General features: G+C 37.6%; 1 protein-coding gene across 4 annotated transcripts in view; it reads right to left on the minus strand.

The window, feature by feature from the left end:
* LOC131035880 (splicing factor U2af large subunit B) overlaps nt 1-21,286 on the minus strand; it is a 140,137-nt gene that overhangs the window by 23,574 nt on the left and 95,277 nt on the right. For 2 of the 4 annotated variants that reach the window (XM_057967632.2, XM_057967635.2), the window contains 9 exons: nt 17,125-17,184; nt 15,858-15,918; nt 15,623-15,735; nt 15,425-15,540; nt 15,152-15,250; nt 3,725-3,800; nt 3,484-3,572; nt 3,313-3,382; nt 3,072-3,188 (listed from right to left, as the gene is read on the minus strand). In XM_057967632.2, coding sequence (XP_057823615.2) covers nt 3,072-3,188; nt 3,313-3,382; nt 3,484-3,572; nt 3,725-3,800; nt 15,152-15,250; nt 15,425-15,540; nt 15,623-15,735; nt 15,858-15,918; nt 17,125-17,184 — 801 coding nt within the window. The remainder of the gene's footprint in view (nt 1-3,071; nt 3,189-3,312; nt 3,383-3,483; nt 3,573-3,724; nt 3,801-15,151; nt 15,251-15,424; nt 15,541-15,622; nt 15,736-15,857; nt 15,919-17,124; nt 17,185-21,286) is intronic. The other 2 variants (XM_057967634.2, XM_057967633.2) reach the window with 2 other exon arrangements.

Genomic DNA, 21,286 nt, shown 5'->3' on the forward strand with positions numbered 1-21,286 from the left:
TTCTTCTGTCCTCTTTTCCCTTCATGAGTACCTAATTTCCCTATCACTTTTTTGCATGAAACTGCATCAGACACATCCATAGGTTGGCAAAAAAAGGTAGCTTTGGTACCATTGTGATGTCCCTAGGGTTTTCACTCTTAACTGATAAAAAAAATCATTTTAATTTTATTCACAACCAAACAAGGGATATTGATTACATGACACAAGGCATACTTAATAAACAATGCAATTGCATCACTTTCTTCAAATTGAGAAACAAAACATACACTCATATTTCCAAAATAGAGTTCAATCTAGACAATTCATGCTCAAATACTACGTAAAGTCAAATCACACAATGTTAACCTTGTCTTTGACAGATGTTCTTAGATTTATCCTCTTAATAATGGGTATCCTGCCTTGTCTAGATGAAAAATCCATTGAGATGATGCCCTAGAGTTTTCACCGCCTTGTTGATAGGTTGGAAATAATGTGATTTGTTGGCATACACCCCTCAAACAAAGGTTAATTCTTGGTTACCGATGACTATCACCTGCAATTGGGTTGGATGCCATCAAGGATCTCTAGATCTACACATAGGATATCAATCCAAATGTGAAAACTCTTAAATTTTTTCTTTTGGTAGGGTGGTGAAAAGTCTCCAAACTGCAGTAACCATCAAGGATCTCTAGATCTACACATAGGATGTCAATCCAAATATGAAAACTCTTAGATTTTTTCATTTGGTAGGGTGACAAGAAGTCTCCAAACTGCAGTAACCTCACCCTTGGTGATTCTTGATCTTTGGAGAAGCCTTTGATTGCACTCAACTCGAGGATGGGTCACTATATTTGTTTTGTTCTTGTTCACCCTTTTCACAGAATTCACCCACTCAAACCTTGACCTGATTTGTATGCACAACTGTAAAACCTATCAACAACAATGCCCTTGATTCCTAAAAATGGTGGCTAACACTCAAAATCAGACCTATGCTTAAATAAATGATAGTGAACTCTAATCAGAAAATGCAATCTTGGAAGGAAAATTGGTATAGCAAGGTTAGGGTTTTTTGCATCCTAGCAGGCCATCTTAAGAATTAATTCCCAAGCATCCAATTTTTCAACTGTCCCAACACCCTACACTCAATGGATGTATATAGGTTTTTAGGCCACTAGGGCCCAAATAGGCCAACCAACAAATTACACTTATTATTCATTTTATATTTTTCTTTAAATTATAGGCCGGCCCAAACTAGTTGCCCTATTTATATTTGATATATTATATTTTTACTTATTTTTATTTATTTATCTATTTTATTTAAATATTAATTAATATTGGTATCTAAAAACACCTTTTTTATTGCTGACTGACCCAGATAATGAGGGAACATGACAGAAAAGTATTTATCATTTTATACATACACCCAAAGCCCAATGCCTCCTTAACAACAGCATTGTAATGTCCACAAGTTGGGATAAACCTGTTTTTGCCCAAATTGACAGTTCCAACGATCTGGTTTACTCTTAATAATATCATACTAAAGTAAATTTAGTAAATTCATTTAATCATTGATAAACATAAGAAACAATGAACAAATACATGGGTTAGTAAACAATTTCAACATATGGAATGATAAACATTATCACTAGCTAACTACCCCATAACTAGTCATAGTTTGATTCGATAGGAAAACCTCGAAAGGTAAACTGCTCAGCCCAACTAAGCCCAAAAGCATGCAGCGTCCCACAAAAATAACTCGCCCCTTGGCCCATAAGCGGCAGGAACGTCCTACTAAGACAATTCCATCCCCTTGGGGTGACCTACTTAGCTTGAGAGAACTGTTAAACTGCATCTCCCTAGCTTATTTCCTCCAGCTTCACATCTGATTGATTATGGGATATATATATATATATATATATATATGAAGAAATATAATTAGGTATTAATCTTATTAGAAACAATGTCTATGAATGTATATAGAAAGACTGATACATAAAACGCTTAGATCTCATAACAATTACTTGTATACAGCTGGATTGGTCTTTTATACCCCTCCACCATCCCTTTCCTGCTGACTGCTGCCTCTTCATAACTAATCCTTTGTCTTGAGACGTCTTGTTTCAGTTTAAAGAACCGCTCCTCTAAAATCTCCACTTCAATTTCTAACTAATCATTTGTATTTGTTAGATGAGATCGCTGCCATTAAGGAAGGGGGAAACGATCCACAAAAGCAAGTACTATTCAATACTTATTGTAATTTTCATTCTATATGGCCTGCTGTAGTAATGCAGATTGTTGCTAGCATCATGATTAATGCTGGGGGGAAATTGTGAAGTCTTACTTATTGTAAGACAATTTCCTGATTTTTAATATGATTCGGTTTGCTGTTTTGGTCTAATGTCATGGCAGGGGCATGACAAGCGTACAAGAAGATTTATGTGTATCTTAAATTCCTCGTTCTTTACCTACTTTCACCATTTCCAAATTACTTATGGTTATTGTTAATCTATCATTTTAAGGAGAGAGAGAGAGAGAGAGAGAGAGAGAGCAAATCCTACTTCAACCCTCTGAAAATAAACATAAACATTGCTAAGTTGAACCTTTCAGCAAGAACATAAGACTAGGAAGGAATGGATAAACATACACACATTGATCTACCCTTTTTATGGCTCTAATTCATTTCATGAAATAAGATCATTCAACAATATAACTTTCAGATGCAAGAATAGAACTAGAATAATGTTTAAACAAGGGTGATTCAAGGTCTATTAAGCAATACTCATTCACAACAGTTGCAGAGGAAGTATTGCTTTCTACACAAGTAATAAATGTAGTCAGTTACATACACATTACAAAAAAAAAAAAAAAGAGAACAGATGAGAGAACAAGCATATAAGGTCAATTTACAGTTCCATAATGTGCATTTCATGTTGTCTTATGCAGAAAAGTATTGGTTTTTCTATATCAAAAACCAGCAAACTTAAACGAACAGTTTATACAAATACTTATATGCACATTTAATGGCAAAAAAGGTGTACTATTAAATGATCGTCTTGTTCTTAACACAGGGAAATTAAAATGAAATTACAAACCTGAGTCAAGCATACAACATGTGTAGGTGTGTCTGCAGTACCAGATTCCCCTGTCATGCCAGGCAACAACCCAGGTATCCCAGGCAACATTGTATTTCCAGCTTGCAGTACCAGTTTCTATAGCATAACCAACAGTTGACTAAGAATGCCACCCTAAGGCTAACACAAAAAGAAGAATACAGATATTTTAAGAGATGGGCATAATTTGCAAAATATATAAGAGAAAAAGTCATATGCATACCTGTAAAGCTATATGCTGCTGGGCCTGTGCTAACACATTTGCTTGGTCTGGTCTTGCCTGAGTGCTGCTACTTAAAAGAAGAAAGCAGGGAGTCACAACTGTCAGCCAAACATGAGAAAGACAATATTTATTATTTATATAAATGCAAAAGAGCATCTTATAAATCCATACCTGGCTGTTGCACGACGAACCGTTAAAGTTTTGTCACCCATTTTTAACCCATTAAGTGCAGCACAGGCAATATCTGTTACAGCTGGGTCCTGAAATTTCAGAATTATCAATAAATGTAATTAGACCTAAGGCATGCAAAACAATAAGATACTTGTACAGATGATTTAAAACAGTAAACATGGAAAAAGGAACTCAGCTAAGTTACAATATTAAAATCCATCACCGAGCAGAAGAAATGTACCTGGTACACACAAAAACCATAACCTTTGGAGTTTCCAGTATCCCTATCTTTGACAAGATCAAATCCACGTAAAGGTCTGCAAAAGAATTAAAAATTTGAAAGCTAATCAACATCATGCAGTTAACTGTTATGTTTTATCCCATCAAAATGAAGCAAGATTGTTGCATGTCAGTAAAACGGAAACCCATCAAAATATAACAGTTATACAAAGAGAACCTCAATTGAGGTCATGCTTTAATGTCCAAAACATTAGAGACTCAAAAGTAAGAAGTCTCCAAATCAAACCAGTGTACATTTTTTGTTTTGTTGGGTATCATTAATTTCAAGGACTCTCTCCTGAAAAAGATGTAACCATACAAGCCTACACAAGCTTTTCCCAAAATGTTGAAATGCAATACAGCAGTGGTGACCCTTTACGTTGAGGTTAGGGCTGGTCACAAAGTATCTGTCATGCATGGTAGCTATATGAGTTTTGAATAGCTATATAGGATTCTGATGGGTCTGCTTTCAAGTAGAGGGAAAAAGAATTAAAGGAGGACCCCAGGAAGCCCCAATCAGATCAGGACCATCTTGGATGAGTGTTGAAAGTTGATAGACTGGCTGCTTCAATCTCAAGGGTTAGCTTCTGAAAGAACTGCAGTTATACAAGGCTATTCAAAGATGGATGATTAAACGTTAAAAGTTGATCCATGTAAATGACCACATTAAATATGATGATTATCTAGAAACGTCTAAGGTTGTGACTGACCAGAAGTAACACATCACTCATGGATAGCTTTATGAGCTTTACAAAGCTAGATTGGAACTCAAAATTGACTTCCAATCGGCTATGACTAAGATGGCCAAAAATCAGAGTTGATTCGGACTCATCTCAGAATCATGTGCCAATGCTCAGCAATATATGCTAGAAACTGGAGATTCATGAAGTATCGGAAATTTCAAAAAGATATTTATTCTACAGGGAGCTAACTTTGAAGACATCTAAACAAACACAAACTTATTTAAAGTTGCTTTGAAGACATCTAAACAAACACAAACTTATTTAAATCTGTCCACAACTAGCAAAACACAAATCAATTATGCAGTTGCAACTAGCAGAAACCAGTTGGTTGCATTGGGAATACCAAATATCATCTACATAGTTGCACGAAAAACAGAAAATCAGAAAGCTGAAAAGGACCAACTGCATTTTCTGTGAAATAATTTCTTTTCCTGGTCAACAACCTATAGGACTGAAAACAGAAGAGAAATGCATTCAAATGTTAGTTAAACCATATGTTATTTGGTCTAGGTCCGGTCCGGCCTTGGGTGCATTGAAGGTTCGAGATGGTGGGAAATTGCCGAGTCAACATTAATTTTAAAATTCGCACATTAATTTTACATGAAATCGCATAGTTTCATGAAATCGTTCTGTATTGCTACTCTACCAAGCATCACCAGAAATAATGTTTAGGTAGACTATAGTAAAAATATTTATCATCAAGCAAATATTTATTAATTTTAAATGCTTTTAAATTTCATAGATATAATATTATTATTATAATATATATAATACTAATAATATTATTATGTGTGTATGGATGTACCCGTACCCAAATCGGCAACTTAGTCATAAACATATTCCTATTATCATGAGATTTCTATTTTTGGTTGATCTAGAATATGAGAATAACAATAGTGAACCAAAAGAGACATGAATGTATTCAAAAAAGAAAATTTCATTCGAGGTCACAGATGATGTCATGCTTCTAAATCCTAATCTTATTATATAAGTCTTGACATTAGGAAACATTTACAATGTTGGGCAAACAATGGGGCCACCTAACCATTTACAAAGTGATGCAAAACAAGAATGAAAGAAATTTACAAACCATGAACTGCCTAAACAATGAAAACCCTAATGAAGAAAACTATCGTTTCAAAAAGATTTCACAATTTTCTTTATCAATCCCAGTCAAACATTAACGAAGACAAACAAGAAGGGGAAGAAATCATCAACCATCCAAACCTAAAATTGCTTGAGGACAAGCAATCTTGGGGAGGGTGGATTGTCATGGGCCCGAATCTGATATACTAGTAAATTCAAATCAATCGTTTTGCAAAGAGGATCACACAGATCACAATGCAAGGATAGATGGTGAAGTCTGCTCCTCACTAACAAGGGATGTGTTGAGTGCAAATGAAGTGTTAAGGACATTTCACTAAAGCAACAATTGGTTGAGGGGAAAAAGAAGCAGTTAGGTTCTAAGAGGAGACACCACCTTTCAAGGGAAAGGTCTAGCCAAATGTCAGAACTTTTCAGCGTTAGAAGGTGGTATAAGAAGAGAGATTGAGGGTAGAAGGGGGCATCATGCATTGATAAAGATACACCATCAGGAATATCAGAATAAAGTATCACACATCAGCAATCAATCCAAAAAACATCTTCAGATATCAGTAATGAACATCAGCAGCAATCAGTAAGCATATCTTCAGAGAACATCAGCACCATCAGCCATTGATCAGCCCATACACATTGGCAGACCGCAGAATCATAAGTGTTGGATCTGCAGAGTAGCAATCCATAAGCATTCATCAACACTAAGACAAATCAAACTTCCAACATAGCATCAAATACAAGATCTCAGATCAGACAACAGCACACAGTCCATCAATAGATAGCAGTTGAGGGATTACAATCTAACCATACATTTGACATTTTGGTATAAATAATACTCACATCACACACACACACAAATATATATAAAGTAGAGAATAGATATGCATACTTCTGAAATCCACCTTGCGAGAGGGCCTGAGGTGTAAGAGGATGGTGATAAGTAGGCTCGTGAGTAGGTTGTCCTAGAAGGACCATAGCAGCCTGTTGTGACCATTTCACACATCGCCCCATTTGAAATGGGGACCCCCTCTTTTTTTTGCTCGTTTTTCGCTCGCCTTTCGCTTCGTTTTTTTAGGGTTTTGGTAGTTTGCCAGTTGTCTGGATTTAGGGTCAAGCCTTAGGGTTTCCGTTTTGATCTTTTCAGGCCAGAATCCAGTTAGTCCTGAGAGCTTTTTTTTGAGCTTCCTTTTGTAGGATGCAAATTTTGAATGAAATGAATTCGCCAGAATGGTCTATTTTCAATTGGCATTTTGAGTGCAGAGTCTTTAATTTGTCTAAGTATTGATGATGAAACGTGAATTTTGTCCAATTGAGTAATTTTGACCAAATTTTGACCTTTTTGATATTTGATCCCGGGCATTGGAAATGATTTGTTTTTGCCTTGTGAAGTGATTAAATTTGTGAAATCTTGATATTTTGGCCTGTAGGAGCAAAATCGCTCCTGTCCCTCAGTGAAGGACCGGAGCTCGTTTTCAAAAATCTCACTGTCTCTGCAGGGTCAAGATGAATTTCGAAATGGAAGTGATAGAGAAAGGCGTGATCTTTCCGTTGAATATAAATTGAAGAATTTCACGAACACGGAAATGCCCCAGGAGTGAAAATCGCTCCTGTCCCTCAATGAAGGACCGGAGCTCAAAATCAAATATTATTTTGTCCTTGCAGGATTTTAATGACTTGACGATTTGAAGAGGTCCAAGGGGATGTGTTTTATCAAATGAATATAACTTGAAGTGCCGTCGTGAAGGAGAATGAACTAAAATGCCAAAATCGCTCCTGTCCCTCAGTCAGGGACCAGGGCGAAAACCATTGTAGCTCCCGTCCCTCTCCAAGGGACCAGAGCGAAGTTCTTCATAGGGCATGTTCTGGGCAAAGATCAAGCAAGTTTTACGTTCGAAGGCAGGAAAGGAGGTGAATTGAACTCGTTGAAGACAAATTGAAGATTATGAAACGTCAACAAGGGACCCAAATGCCCAAGTTCGCTCCTGTCCCTCAGGCAGGGACCAGAGCGATTTTTTGTCTTAGACAAATTTCTTGCCAAGTTACAATGGATTCCAAGGGTGGATGAGTGGAAAGGTACATTACGAATCCGTTGAAGATAAATTTTGAAGGTGACAAGGTGAGATGAAGCCCACAAGAGCAAGATCGCTCCTGTCCCTCTCCAAGGGACCAGGGCGATGTAATGAGTATGTTGCCTTTTCTTCAAGTTCAAGACACTCCAAGTACCGAATACATGGTGGCAAGAGCATTTCAAAGCATCCCAATAAAGAACGAAGTATCCAAAGTTGCCAATATTGAAGGAATCACACCAAGACACCTAGTTTGCTCCTGTCCCTCTCTAAGGGACCAGAGCGAAATTCCTGTAAGGGCCTAGATTTTGAAAGTTAAACAAGTATCAAATGATCAAGAAGGATCAAGGGACTACGTTTTACCCAATGAAGGCAATGACAAGTTGAAGAAGGCAAGGACGAGCTCAAAACCTTTAAATTCGCTCCTGTCCCTCTCCAAGGGACTAGAGCGATATCTATTATATTTGCCAAATCTTTCCAAAATCACGTTAAGACAAGATCATGCGAGGTGGTAAAGGGTCTAAGGTGTTGTTAGAAGATGATGTGCAAAGGTTTTAAACGTCAAAATGATCACCAATTTGAATAAGGAAGCTATATCGCTCCTGTCCTTTGGACAAGGACCAAAGCGCTTTTCATTAAAACACTCATGTTCCTTCAAAATCAAGACAGGGCAGGGTCGCACAAGATCAAGGACGCCATTTGGAAGATTCTGAACAAGAAACAAAGATTGAAAGTTTGCAAATTTGAGCCAGGACACCAGGATCGCTCCTGTCCCTCTCCAAGGGACTAGGGCGATATTTGCTAAAGCACTTGTTGTCATTCGAAGATTATGTCAAAACCAAGTTGCAAAAGGATTGAAACGTCTTTTGAAAGGTGATGAACGAGGAGTTAAAGTCAAGAACGAAGAATTTCAAGCTAGAAGACAAGGATCGCTCCTGTCCCTCTCCAAGGGACCAGGGCGATAACCTTCCAAACATCAAAAACGCCTTGTAGAAGTCAAGTGAAACAAGCATAGAATGAAGAAATAATGTTATTATTCGCCTTATGATGAAAATTGGAGATTAAAGATGCAAGATCTAAGTGAAAACATCTAGATCGCTCCTATCCCTCTCCAAGGGACCAGGGCGATAATGGTCATAAAGGGCATTTGTTCACACAAGCAAGACACTTTAGCTCGAAATCCCTAGCGAAAATGCCAAGTTCAACGTGGAGATGAAGACTTTGAACGTCAAAAATGCAAGAATCAAGACCAAGATGATGGATCGCTCCTGTCCCTCAGTCAGGGACCAAGGCGATGAGGTTTGTAATTTTCCACTCTCCAAATTTTGGCGCTCAAACACATTTTTGAATTTATTTAAATGCTAGGAAAATCGATATTTAATTAAAAGCATTTAAATAGCGCATGGTATTCATTAATTAATTGTTTTTTTTGCCTTGTAAAGGAAAATCGAATTTATTGATAATAAACGAAGGCATTTAATAATTAATTATTAATTATTAATTAAAAAATTAAAAAAGAGCGCTTGGTTTATGAAAGTCGGCCTTCTATTTTATTTAAAAATTGTTTTAAATTGCCTTATTAATTACCAAGTCGGCCTTAAGATGAATATGAGGTGAGCGCTATAAAGGGAGGTGAAAGACTTTTATTTTCACATTATCATTTTATCATCTCACATGCGATCTTGAGGGAGAAGTGCGATTTGTGTTTGAAGAGTGCGAATTTATATCCAAAGGTGGCGCAAATATTATCCAAGGAGGTTCGAATTTGTCAAAGGCATTGGAGATCACATCAAGAGCATATCAAAGGTGGCGAAGTTCCTAATTTGAAGAAGAGATCACGTTGAAGACTATATAACTTCAAGTTTGTCTAAGCGATTTTATTCATTTTGCATTCTAGAGTTAGCTCTCAAATAAGGTATGGCGATAATGGTTTTATTGTTTTAGTTTTGATCGTCATAGCCTAAATTTTGAAATTTTGAATTTTGAATTCCTGGCTCAATCGTTTTTAGGAAATGATAACTCTAAGACTTATCATGAGGTTTCCTAAAAATATTCTCTAATCTATATTATACATTGCAAGATCTAGTTTCTCATTATGAAATGTTGTGTAGGTATGGTGACCCCGAAGGCGGGAGCATCCACCAGTCGTTCAGCTCTCATGAAGGAAGATCAAAAAACCGAAGAAGTGGAGACCAAGATCATGTCGAAGTGGAGCAACATTGGAGATACCAACTTGGGTAACTTTAGCACGAAGAAATTTCGAGAGGTCCCTTACATTGGCAAGCCATCACCTGTCGCCCGGAGAATAATCGAGAGTGGCATCATTAAGGCTGCCGACTTTCCTCCAGCTGTTCAGTGCCATGAGTTGATGATCGAGTGTGCTCGTCATTATGACCCTCAGTCCAGAACGATCGTGTCCAATGAAGGAAACACTTTGGCGTACCTTTCAGAGGAAGCTATAAGTGAAGCTTTCCATCTTCCAGAACACAGGGACATGATATACAAGAGCATAGAAGGAACCAGGTCAATGTACGAAGATGATCCAGATGCTTGTCTAAGCATAATTAATAAGAACTGGTTACTCAAGAGCCGTCCCCGTCTAAGCAAGATCCCGAACACACCGCACAGGATTGATTTCCAGGAGGAGTACAGAGATTTGATCACGATGCTCAACCGAGTTACAGGAGCCCCTCACGCCTTCTACTTTGAGAAGTGGATGTTCTACTTCATCCAGGTGATTGTTCAGGGAAAGGGTACGATACATTGGGCTAGGATGATTAGCCATTGCTTGGACGTACAGTTGAGGAGACTCAAGGCTACCAAGTCCTTCCACATGAGTTCATACGTCATCTATGCCTTGATCAGGAGTTTTGAGTACGCAGGACTACCTCATAGAGGAGTGATTGGAAGAGGACCCGGCGAGGTCAGAGCTTGTGATTCCTATGCCTACTTGCATCATCCGCCAGGGAGCAACTACAAGGTAGTTAATGATACCTTCACGATGAACATCACAAGGACGTTGCAAGGTGGGATTCACAACAGATTATCTCAGGATGCACAAGAATTGGTGAAGAGGTACGGTGCATGGTTTATTCAGTTTCCGAAGTTCACTTATATTAGAGTGCATGGATGTCCTTTACCTCCATACATGTTGCCGAGATATCCGACAGACAGAATTGTGTTACTTGAAGTAACAAGACAGTTGGCAGCGTATGCGAAGGCATTCAGACACAGACATGGGAATGGAGTTCCAGTACCTATCATTTTGGGCAATTCAGTTGAGGTATGTCCTAATGCTTTAGCCATGGATGATGCAGAGAAGGAGTTAGCCTTGTATTCTTTTTCAACCTTTGCTTTGAGAGAAAGCTTTGATCCACATGGACATTTAGAGGAGACAGTCAGTAGGAAGTTTAAGCATGAGTACCAAATAGAAGATTTTATGATGAATCTCTTAGATGATCTTGAAGTGAAACGAAAAATGCATTCTAGATTGCCTTTGGATTTCATCAAGAAATGCAGGATTTACAGAGTGGCTGACCAAGCTCAGGACAGTGGCAAACATATCCAGTCATCCTATGATCGAGAAAGTAAAACAATAAGGTTGGATTGGAATGAGCCTGAGGTCGTGGATCTAGATACTTTGATGGCTCCAGTTTTGTCTTGTACTCGCAGATGGGTTGACGTACAGCATCAGAAGTTGAGAGAGCAAGGCATAGCTATGACTTTCACTTTGGAAGAGAAACTAGCTGAAGGTGGAGCTAGTGTGAGTGAAGGCAATCCTAATCCTAGAAATTCAGGTGAAGGTAACCTTCGATGTGCCAGTGAGGGCAATCTCCATCCAAGAGGTTCGAAGAGGAAAGAGAGACCTGGAAAGAGAGAATCTTCCAAGAAGAAACAAGAGGCTAACAGAGATCGATCATCCGGTACTTCTTCTAGACCAGAGAAGAGGACACTTCAAGTGGAAGAATCCATGGAGTCGATGGTACAGAACAACAGGCAGGAAGAAGGACAGGCACAGCAAGGGTCACCAAATGGATCTCTCCAAGATTATGAGTTAGATGAAGATAAAGAAGACAATGAAATAACATCTCCTCCCAGACAAGAAGAAATAGTGCATAAAGAAATTCAAGTTCAAGAGACAAGATCGGCTATCCCAGATTGGTTGAAGGAAAGATTAACCAAGGTGATCGTGATAGAAGACGAAGATAATGCAATTGATTTGGAAAGCCTTGTTGGACGTTCTCACGAAGTAACAGAGAGGAGGAAGGCTACCATGATGTCCAAGATGATTCGAGATGAGACTGGATCCAGAAAACTGCAGATAGCTACACCGGCAGTAGACAAATATGAGGGAGAGATCTTAGCAGAGGAATATGATATATAGACTTTTGAGCTAGGACCATCCACAGCAGAGCAGACATTGGATGATGCCACCGATTCATTTGAGGCATTGAAAGACAAGCTTAGAGAAGAAATGGAGAAGAATAGAAAGCTTGAGAGAGAGAGAGGTGCATGGAGGACATATTTCAGTCATCTCAATGAGCCTTTAGGACGTCAGGATCCAGCTAGATCACCAGTGCAGGCACTTCCCCTTCAATCAATCAATGAGGCAGAAAGATTCAGGAATATGGTCCAGCGTACAAGTACTTGGATGGATAAATCTCATACAGTTGCCGTAGAGTTTGTTACAAGGATGATGAAAATTATTCATCAAGCTATCCAGGTTCTTGAGATAATCCACAATTTGATGATAACAGTAGCCGCATTTGCCCATACCAAAGATGTTATCATTCCAGTCTTGAAAGTCATTAGACACACATCAAGGAAGGTCTTAGCGCAAGAAAAGATCATGGATGGAGGACCTCACAGTTTGCTTCAGTGGTCAACCTTACTCCATATGAAGAGTGTTCTCTTCGAGGACATCAGTGTTAAATGTGGCCAAGTTGAGGAGGTGATCAATCCGATCCAGGACAGAGTATTTGAGGTACTTCGTACCATTCTTGGCAGGAGGATCGAGGTCGAGACAGATGTGGATATGCAGGAATTAAAGGATAGAATCAAGGTCATCTTTTGCAAGGACGCTAATGTTACAGACGAGCAATATGATCAGATGTTTGCCACCATGCTCCTGATTGAAAGAACAAAGGAACTTGAATCTTCATGGGACGCAGCTCTTCTAGATGCATTTGATCAGGTCATTCACTTGGAGGAAAGTATGAAGAATCTTCCCGAGATTCCAATTGCAGAAATCGAAGGAATCGTGTCAAGATTCATTACATATGCTAAAAAAGAGAATTGGAAAGGGAATAAGATTCTAGATGAGAGGTTGTTATAGGTGACATGGCATCTTATTTGTCATTGGTTTATGTCTCCTAGGTTTTTGTGCCAAATTTAATATTTGGCTATGCATTTAATATTGTTCAGTAAGAAGGAGGCCATTTGTAACAAACCCTAATTAGGGTTTAGGTGTCATGATCTTGACCGTTGATCTACTTTCAATCTGGACCTTTCATTGTAATTGAGGATGCTATTTATACCCTCATTTTTCATTTCATTTGTAATAATTAGATATCAGAGAGTTTGTGGTGTTAGCGAGATTAGAGTTAGAAGCAATTTTATTTTTGTAGCAAGATTGAGTTTTGAGGAAAGGAATTCAAGCAATTGTTGTACGTGATGACTTGGAAATCAATGAAATATTGAAGTTGTGGTGTTTTGTTGCAATTTTCTTGGTTATCTTCATGGTTGTTCAATTTACTTGAATCATGCTCGATCAAAGTAGTGTGTTAATTTGAAGGACATAGTGTGAGACTTGATCTTTGGTAGGATTCGTAATCCAAACCACTAGCTTCTTGCTGATTGTAGGAACGCCTTGCGTGGTCAACTGGAGATATTTGAATCATTTAACCTTCAAACATTATTGTATCTTGGATATGTACCTTCGTGGTAGTGTCTTTGATCTTTGATGCGTTGAAAATCATTTCGTTACCTTAGAAGATCGCATCAATTTCAATTGAGTTGTTATCTTATGGCTAAATTGAAGTTGGTTGAATCTTGCCAAGTCTTGTTCACACTAAGTCATTCTTAGGGTTAGACTAGATTAGACCTCTTGAAAACCCTTCTCTTTTGTCATTTTTTTTAAAAAGCTTCTTAGTTTAGTAAAATCTTAGGCTTTCGGAAGCGTAAGACCCCTTGAGGATACAGCAGATCACATCATACCACGGCGAGCTTGTCCACACGTAGAGACCCTACTAACCAGAACATTGGAGTCATCCTAACTGATCCTTCATGCGAATCTTCAGCAGTTAGAGGCTTTATTCAAGAGAGGATAAGATGCCTTTAGGTATTTTATTCTGTGTATGATTGTGTACAAAATACACGTCAACACAGCCTAGGACAAAGAGGACACTCAAAGAGTCAAGGAACCCCCTTACAACTTCCCCCCAACTCCACAAGATGGCAATTGTTTGTAGGCAGACGAGACATGGTTGGGAACAACAGGTACGAGCCACCAAGCAAGCAAGAGGGCAATGGTAGACATCCAGGATTCAAATCCAGGGTCGCATTATTGAGGAAAGATTTACGAGGTAGGATGTAACACTAACCCTAATTTGTTGAAATTGTGATTTTAGAACAAATTCTAGGGCAATTTAAGAAGGGGACATTACAATTTTCATGGTTGCTAACTCATTCAACTGTATGTGTATTAGGGAGCAGAAGCATAGCAGTTTGTTAAGCTATGAACTTTTCTTTTGCTTGGGGATTCACACACAAACTTTCTGAATATCTATTGTGACCATCCTGGCTAACCACATGTTACACTTATAAGATTCTCAAGAAATGAATATTTGAAGTGGGTGTGACGTTTCTCCCATCTTAATATTTTGTTTATAGACGTTTCTACAATTCTATTTTGTATTCAATCACTTGCTAGCTGTGTTACAATCAAAACCTTGTGTTATTCAGTTGTGTTAACAGTTTCATCAAAGAGAGATAGTCACAAAGCATAAAATGATAGCATTAATTATTTTAATTATAATTTATGAACCTCCCTTTGAACACAAATAGATCTAATTTACCTCCATTGTTCCCATCTTACGATGCTTTAAAATTCAATGGATGTTTACTAGTACAGTTGAACATATAATGATTCAGCCATTCATTTCTATTCCTTGAGAAAAATAGAAAGAATCATATGTAGAAAATTTTAAGGCTGAAAATACTGCATTCACACTATCTGATAATGCATTTTCAAGTGTGATAAGAAAATAAATGCTCCATAGATTATTGAGTACAAGACAAAAAAATAAGTATAATTTGTATGCACTGGTATAATGCATCCCCCATACTCCGATGAGCTTCCTTTTCCATAAAATGTACCATAGCAAAAGAATAATTTAAGAATTGTAATCTAGTTGAGATGCAAAATTCAAGAAAATAGAAAAAGATACAAGCAGCTTCCCTTCTATGTCTGGGTGCACTTACCCAAAGGATTCAAGCAGCTCTCTTATCTGTGTTTCAGTGAGGTAGTAAGGTAGACCCCCCACAAAAACTCGATCAGGTCCATCAGCTACACCAGCAGCACTATTAAAAACATCAAAATAAAACTCAAGATTCACTTTCAAATGAGCACTTGAATATCAACAGGTGTTAAGGATAGAAACACAAGAAACGAAAAAAAAAACCCATACATTATGCATAAGCTGAATGACATGGATTACAAATAGTACCAGGATACAACTAAAACATATTAATTACCCTGGTGTGAGACCAACGGCAGCTAGATTGAGATGAGGACTAGGTTGGCTTGGACCAAGTGCTGCTGCCAGTGAAGGATTGTAGTCACTTGGCCTTCTCACTCTGACAGGAACTCCCTGTGACAGCATATTCTGGTGAACATACAAACATCTGCAGAGCTTCCATCTTTTATAACCAAGAATCAAAGAAAATTAATACCTCAAATATAATGCCATCCAATGCCATTGCATTACTAGCCTCTTCAACTGTGCGCATTTCAACGAAAGCAAATTTCTTTTCGTGATTTATGTACACATTCACAACAGCATCACCTATGACCAACATAAACTTCAATTTGAGATGCACTCTAGAATATCATCCAATCTAACATGTCAAAATATATAGAAAATATAGAATACAACTCTGAAATAATGAACCAAGGTAGCATCCATACCAGGCCCAGCAGTGTTTCCTCCTATAGCAGTCATAACCTGACTGAAAAATGTTGCAATACTCTGTTGCCCCATCAGAGAACAAAAGTTAAGCAACAAACCTTCTCATAATATAGCCATATAATTACATTGGAAAGGAGAATGAGGGTAATACGTGACAACTATTTCTAAACCAATAAAGCAATGATATATATAAAACCTCATCCAGAATGGTATCATTACAAGCCACCATTAAAGCCCATGATACATCGTTCCCTTTTCTTCAATTTCAAGCCTTACTGATGCATATTGACTTGTTCACTTTGCAATCTTTCAAGAGAACACAATATAAATATTGGAGGTTATTTTTTGGTGGTTGGTGAAACACTAGCTACTTGTATTGTGTAAAATGATGCATCAATCCTATATTCCCAATATGCAGCATTACTGTTGTTTACAGAAACAAATACATCTAGTATTCAAATTTCAGAGCCTTGTACTCAAGATGTTGCTCCCTTACCCTCATACCAAAAAGGCGACCTACATTCTGAGATTCCATAAGCCAGTTGAAATCAACCACCATCCAACTTCCAAACAAACAAACAAACAAAAACATTTTTAGCAGAGAAACCTCATCCAACAATTCATATTTTGAGTGAACATGTTCCCCAGGAAATTCACCAACAGCAGCCACCTGGGGTTGAGCTACTGCCAACCCACAAGCAGGAGTATGAACTCATGCTGCTGGCAGTGATTAGCACCAGGCTCTGTGCTTCTGCACAAAAGAATAAAAAGAAGAGAAAAAAGAAATTCTAATGATTAGAAAAAAATGGACAACAAAGTATAACTGAATACCAGAATACATAGATTGATTTCACAATTTTCTAAGTCATTTTCAAGTTGTGGTCATCACTCAAATCACAGTGAAAATTAAAACCCAGTGAATACCATAATACATAAATTGATTTCAAATTTCTCTGTCATTTTGAAGTTGTGGTCAAGTTATGACCCAAACAACAGTAAGACTTCAAACCCAGACAGGTCCTAAATGTAGCCCCCAACCCAAACAGAGAAATATTAAAGTTCTAAAGGTCCAGTTATATTAAGCTGGTTTCCATGAGTCACTGATTCAAGGGATGCTCAGATCAAAACCAAAAAATCTCTCAAGTATCTTCATTCATCAAATCAGTAATTTTGTTATCTATTAAGATAAAAACCCAAAACATTTCTTTTTTGACAAAAAATGCTTCAATATTGATAAAAAATTATATTAAAAATGCAATATTTTACCTGTTCATTGGCCATAGGAGGAAGGCTACCAACATACACCCTCCGTGCATGTCGAGTGGCCTACAAAAAAAGATGATTTCCAGACTATAAAATAAATTCAAATATGAACACCAAAAGCTAGCAATAATATACCAGAACTTCAATAACATTATTAAAAATGCACATGTAAACTGTTGAGAAGCTTTGAATTTATAGTAAGTACATAATACAATCAAATGCACTGTGTAATTAGCCACTCGTAAGAAAATATCACATTGCTTATAATGGATGTGTAAAATCAGATTTACTATATATGGATGTGTAATTTTGTTGCATATCAAATTATGCAGGATAAATGTGAATTGCAAAATGATCAAACAAGATAGGGCTGCAGAGCTACTATACTTGGCTCTAAAAAGACATCACAAACTTAATTTTATAGTACCCATTTACTAGATATGAATCAGTATGTCACATAGTATGCAACAAGAGATAAATAACTAAGTTAACAAAGACATGCATATAGACTTATAGTACATTGACAAGTACAAGTCAAAGCTGTCTTCTGTAAAATGTTAAGCTGTCCAAAACTCCTTCTGACTATCTATTATTTTCCAACAACTTTTATCACAAAAATGCAACATAGATATACTAGGTTTCTTCTAGAACTGAGAATGTTGCAGGAACTAAAGGGTGCATTCAATCCTATGTGAAGCTCTTTTTACAATCTGCATTAGGCAGAGTAAGAGACAAAAAAATTAGAGGGAGTAGAATTTGGTTATATCATTTGTGTAAAAAAGATTACAGGTGCACCTAAACAAGAGGTTAACCTGATCTTTTGTGCATAAGTGGCAAAGGGATAAAAGGATATGAAAAAATAACCCTGGCTAAGAAGACCAAGGTGTCTAGGTTGTTCATGGAGGGTGAAGCAAAAAATAAAGGAATGCCAATAGAGACTATGCAATCTAGTATGTAATTGCTTACCCAAACTGTGGATGTTGAGAGTCAAGTAGGAGAGGATTCTACCATGGAAAAGAAAACGGCTACTAATGATGTAGGGATGTTCAATATGCAATCATGAGAAGTGGTAGCATTTTTGGATGTCAAATTCCTCTTTAGCCACGCCTTCCCATTTCATGTAGAACATTCTCCTCACTTTAAAAAAATGTTGAAAGATTCAATTCTTGTTGGACCCTCACATTCCCTCCCCACTACCACCAGCCCCCCGCCCCTCCCTCCCCGAGAATGTACACTATGCACATGCCACCCTTGAGAGAGTAGTCTAAGATGAGTTTGGTGATGGAGCACATAAGGCAATCTTGGATGAGGACAAGCTGATCAGTTATCTTGGATAAGTGGACAAATATTGGACTTTAACTACTCATCAACATCATTGTCATATGTGCAATTGGCTCTTATTGTCTTAGAGCTATTGATTGTTCAAAGAAAAAGAAGGATGAGCACTTCCAATTTCAGATTTTGAAGGGCAAGATAAAGGAGGTTGAGGCTTCAAATGTTGTACATGCAGTCACCAATTCAGCACATGTATGTAAATTAGCGAGCAATCTTGAACAATACTTACAAGCACATTTCTTGGATCCCATGTTGTGTCCATGCCCTAGACAAAGAATTTAAAGACATAGGGAAGATAGATTGGGTGAAGAGAATGGTAGCAGAAATGAGAGGTATATAGATGTTCATTTAAAACCACCACATCACACCTACTCAGATAGATTGGGTGAAGAGAATGGTAGCAGAAATGAAAGGTATATACATGTTCATTTAAAACCACCACATCGCACCTACTCCTCTTGAGGTTTCTTAGGGAAAGAATTCCTCAAGCCTATAAAAACAAAATATGCTAGCTATGTTATTTTGCTAAAGAGGATGCTTGAGGTGTACAAGCCTTTACTATTAGTGATGGTAAATGTAGAGCAAGGTAGATGGCATGGAGTGAACACAATCGAAAGAAAAAGTGTGAAGCAAAAGATCCTTGACGATGATTCATGGTCCATAGTGAGGTAAGAAATTTCTAATTTTATTATTAAATTGTCAACTTATTAGTTCTTTAACTCGTAAATTATTTTCATTTAATAGTATTCACTCTTTGTCGTTTGAGTCTTGTTCCTTTCGAAATTCATAATTTTTGTCTGCTCCCTCATCTCACATGTTCTATAAATATGCTGATACAAATTCTCCTAGTCCTGCAGAGATTTACGAGACATTTGAGAACATGCTTGGGTAGATGAAGCAAGTCATTCATAATAGGGATCTTGATTTGGGATTATATGAGGATCACATAAGGCCCATTGTGATGCAACAATGGAACACCATGAGCACTCTACTTCATATGGAAGCCTACTCTCTAAATCCCAAATAGCATGCACTAGGCCTAGAAAAGTGCCTCCCTCTAATGATGAAGAGGTGGGAAAGAGGCTCACAAAGGCCCTTCAAAAGATGTACAGTTATGAGTGTTTACTACTCGATCTGATAAAATGAATACATGAAATAATCATAGCGATGACAATACATACCAAATATAGAAGTAAAGCATGTCTTTATTTGCACATGATTTTTTTACAAAATAAGACCAAAAAAGGTTAGCCAAGGATCAAAGTAGATCTGACTAGATCTACTACTTTCCTTGACAATACAAAATCTATTTAAAGGACTCGACGATTGCCAAGAGGAACACAATGGTCAACCAACCAATGCTTATAACTACCCAAAACCAACAAACAATTAATGCAAAGTTGGATAGCCCATATTCTCGGAACATAATAATAGTCATTTGCACACCAACTACAATGAGAAAGAAGCTTCACCTCAAACAAAGTGGATCATCTTTGTCAATTCTTTGCAATCCAACATTCAAACAATCAAAGGCGAGGAGAAAAAGACATGCATTAGCTCACACCAACCAATACTAGACAGTGGAGTAGTGGGCATGTCATGGCAAGGGTACACCAGAGTTCAAATACTTGTTATTTGCCTCCTTTCACAAATTCTCAATTCCTCTACTATAGAGGAATTGGCCTACATACAACTTCATTTCGTCAATCAAAAAAAATAGGCTTACCTCTCGACAAGCAAAGAAGTTGGTGGCAATGCATAATGCCTTGCAACTTCAAGATCAATACACTCTTTAAGTATTTTCAAATTATAACTACACATTGGGATGTTGATGCTAAAGATGCCACACAAATTGATGAAGCAAGGGAGGAGTTTGGGGTTTCATTGGATGAGGCAATCACTCATACTGGCAACGACTCAAACACTTCAATTTTGATACAATGTTAATAAATGCTAATTAGGGGCAATAGAAGATTTTAATTTTTTTCTATCATTTTGTAGTTGAAACTTGCAGCCTTTGAGCATTTTGCATATGCACATTGACAATGAAAGCAATGAATTTTTGTTAGTTTGTATGTCAATTCGCATGTGAAATCTCAATTTGGCTCTATAATGTACATGATGAATTCCTAATCACATCAATTTTTTTAATTTCCTATATCTTTTATTGTTGTCCCCTAAAAAATAGCCTCCCAAAAATCCATAATGGAAACACATCCTCTTGTCCCTTACTATCCGCTCCTTGGTAGAGCATAGAAGAAAACCAATCTTTACTACAGCATGGAAAGAATTGTAACTAACACAAATGCATACCTCTCAACTGCCCTCAAGTCTCCATGCACCAACCACTTCAAAAACTAGCATGGAGAGAACTACATTGCCTTCAAACCAAGTAAGTGCAAGACTTGCCAATCTTAATATTGAGAAAGAAAAGAATTGGCATTCTTCCCTAATATCATGTAAACAGAAATACCCCCTCAAGCTAGGCCAACCATTCAGGTTTCTCAGCATTTAACTCAACTTTGTATCGCATGGTCTCAATTTTTGCTTCCACTTTGAATGAAAGTGGGATTGGAGGTGTTAGGCTGTTACAGGATGCTCCTATGGGCCTTGGGCTGCTTTTTCCTCAGCTACTTATTTGCTTTAGGAGTCTAGGATCTTCCATCGACACTCCTAGCTTTCCCATGAGTACCTTCATAATCATTTCGAGCCGATAAAGCTTCCCTGTTGTTTGAAAAATGTTTTCCACATCTTCCAACTTGAAAAATATAGCTTCATCATATTGAGGCATCAACTCTGTTTCATTGGCTACAATTCTCACTTAACTATT

The sequence above is a fragment of the Cryptomeria japonica genome, chromosome 8, assembly GCF_030272615.1.
Source record: "Cryptomeria japonica chromosome 8, Sugi_1.0, whole genome shotgun sequence".
NCBI classification, from domain to species: Eukaryota; Viridiplantae; Streptophyta; class Pinopsida; order Cupressales; family Cupressaceae; genus Cryptomeria; species Cryptomeria japonica.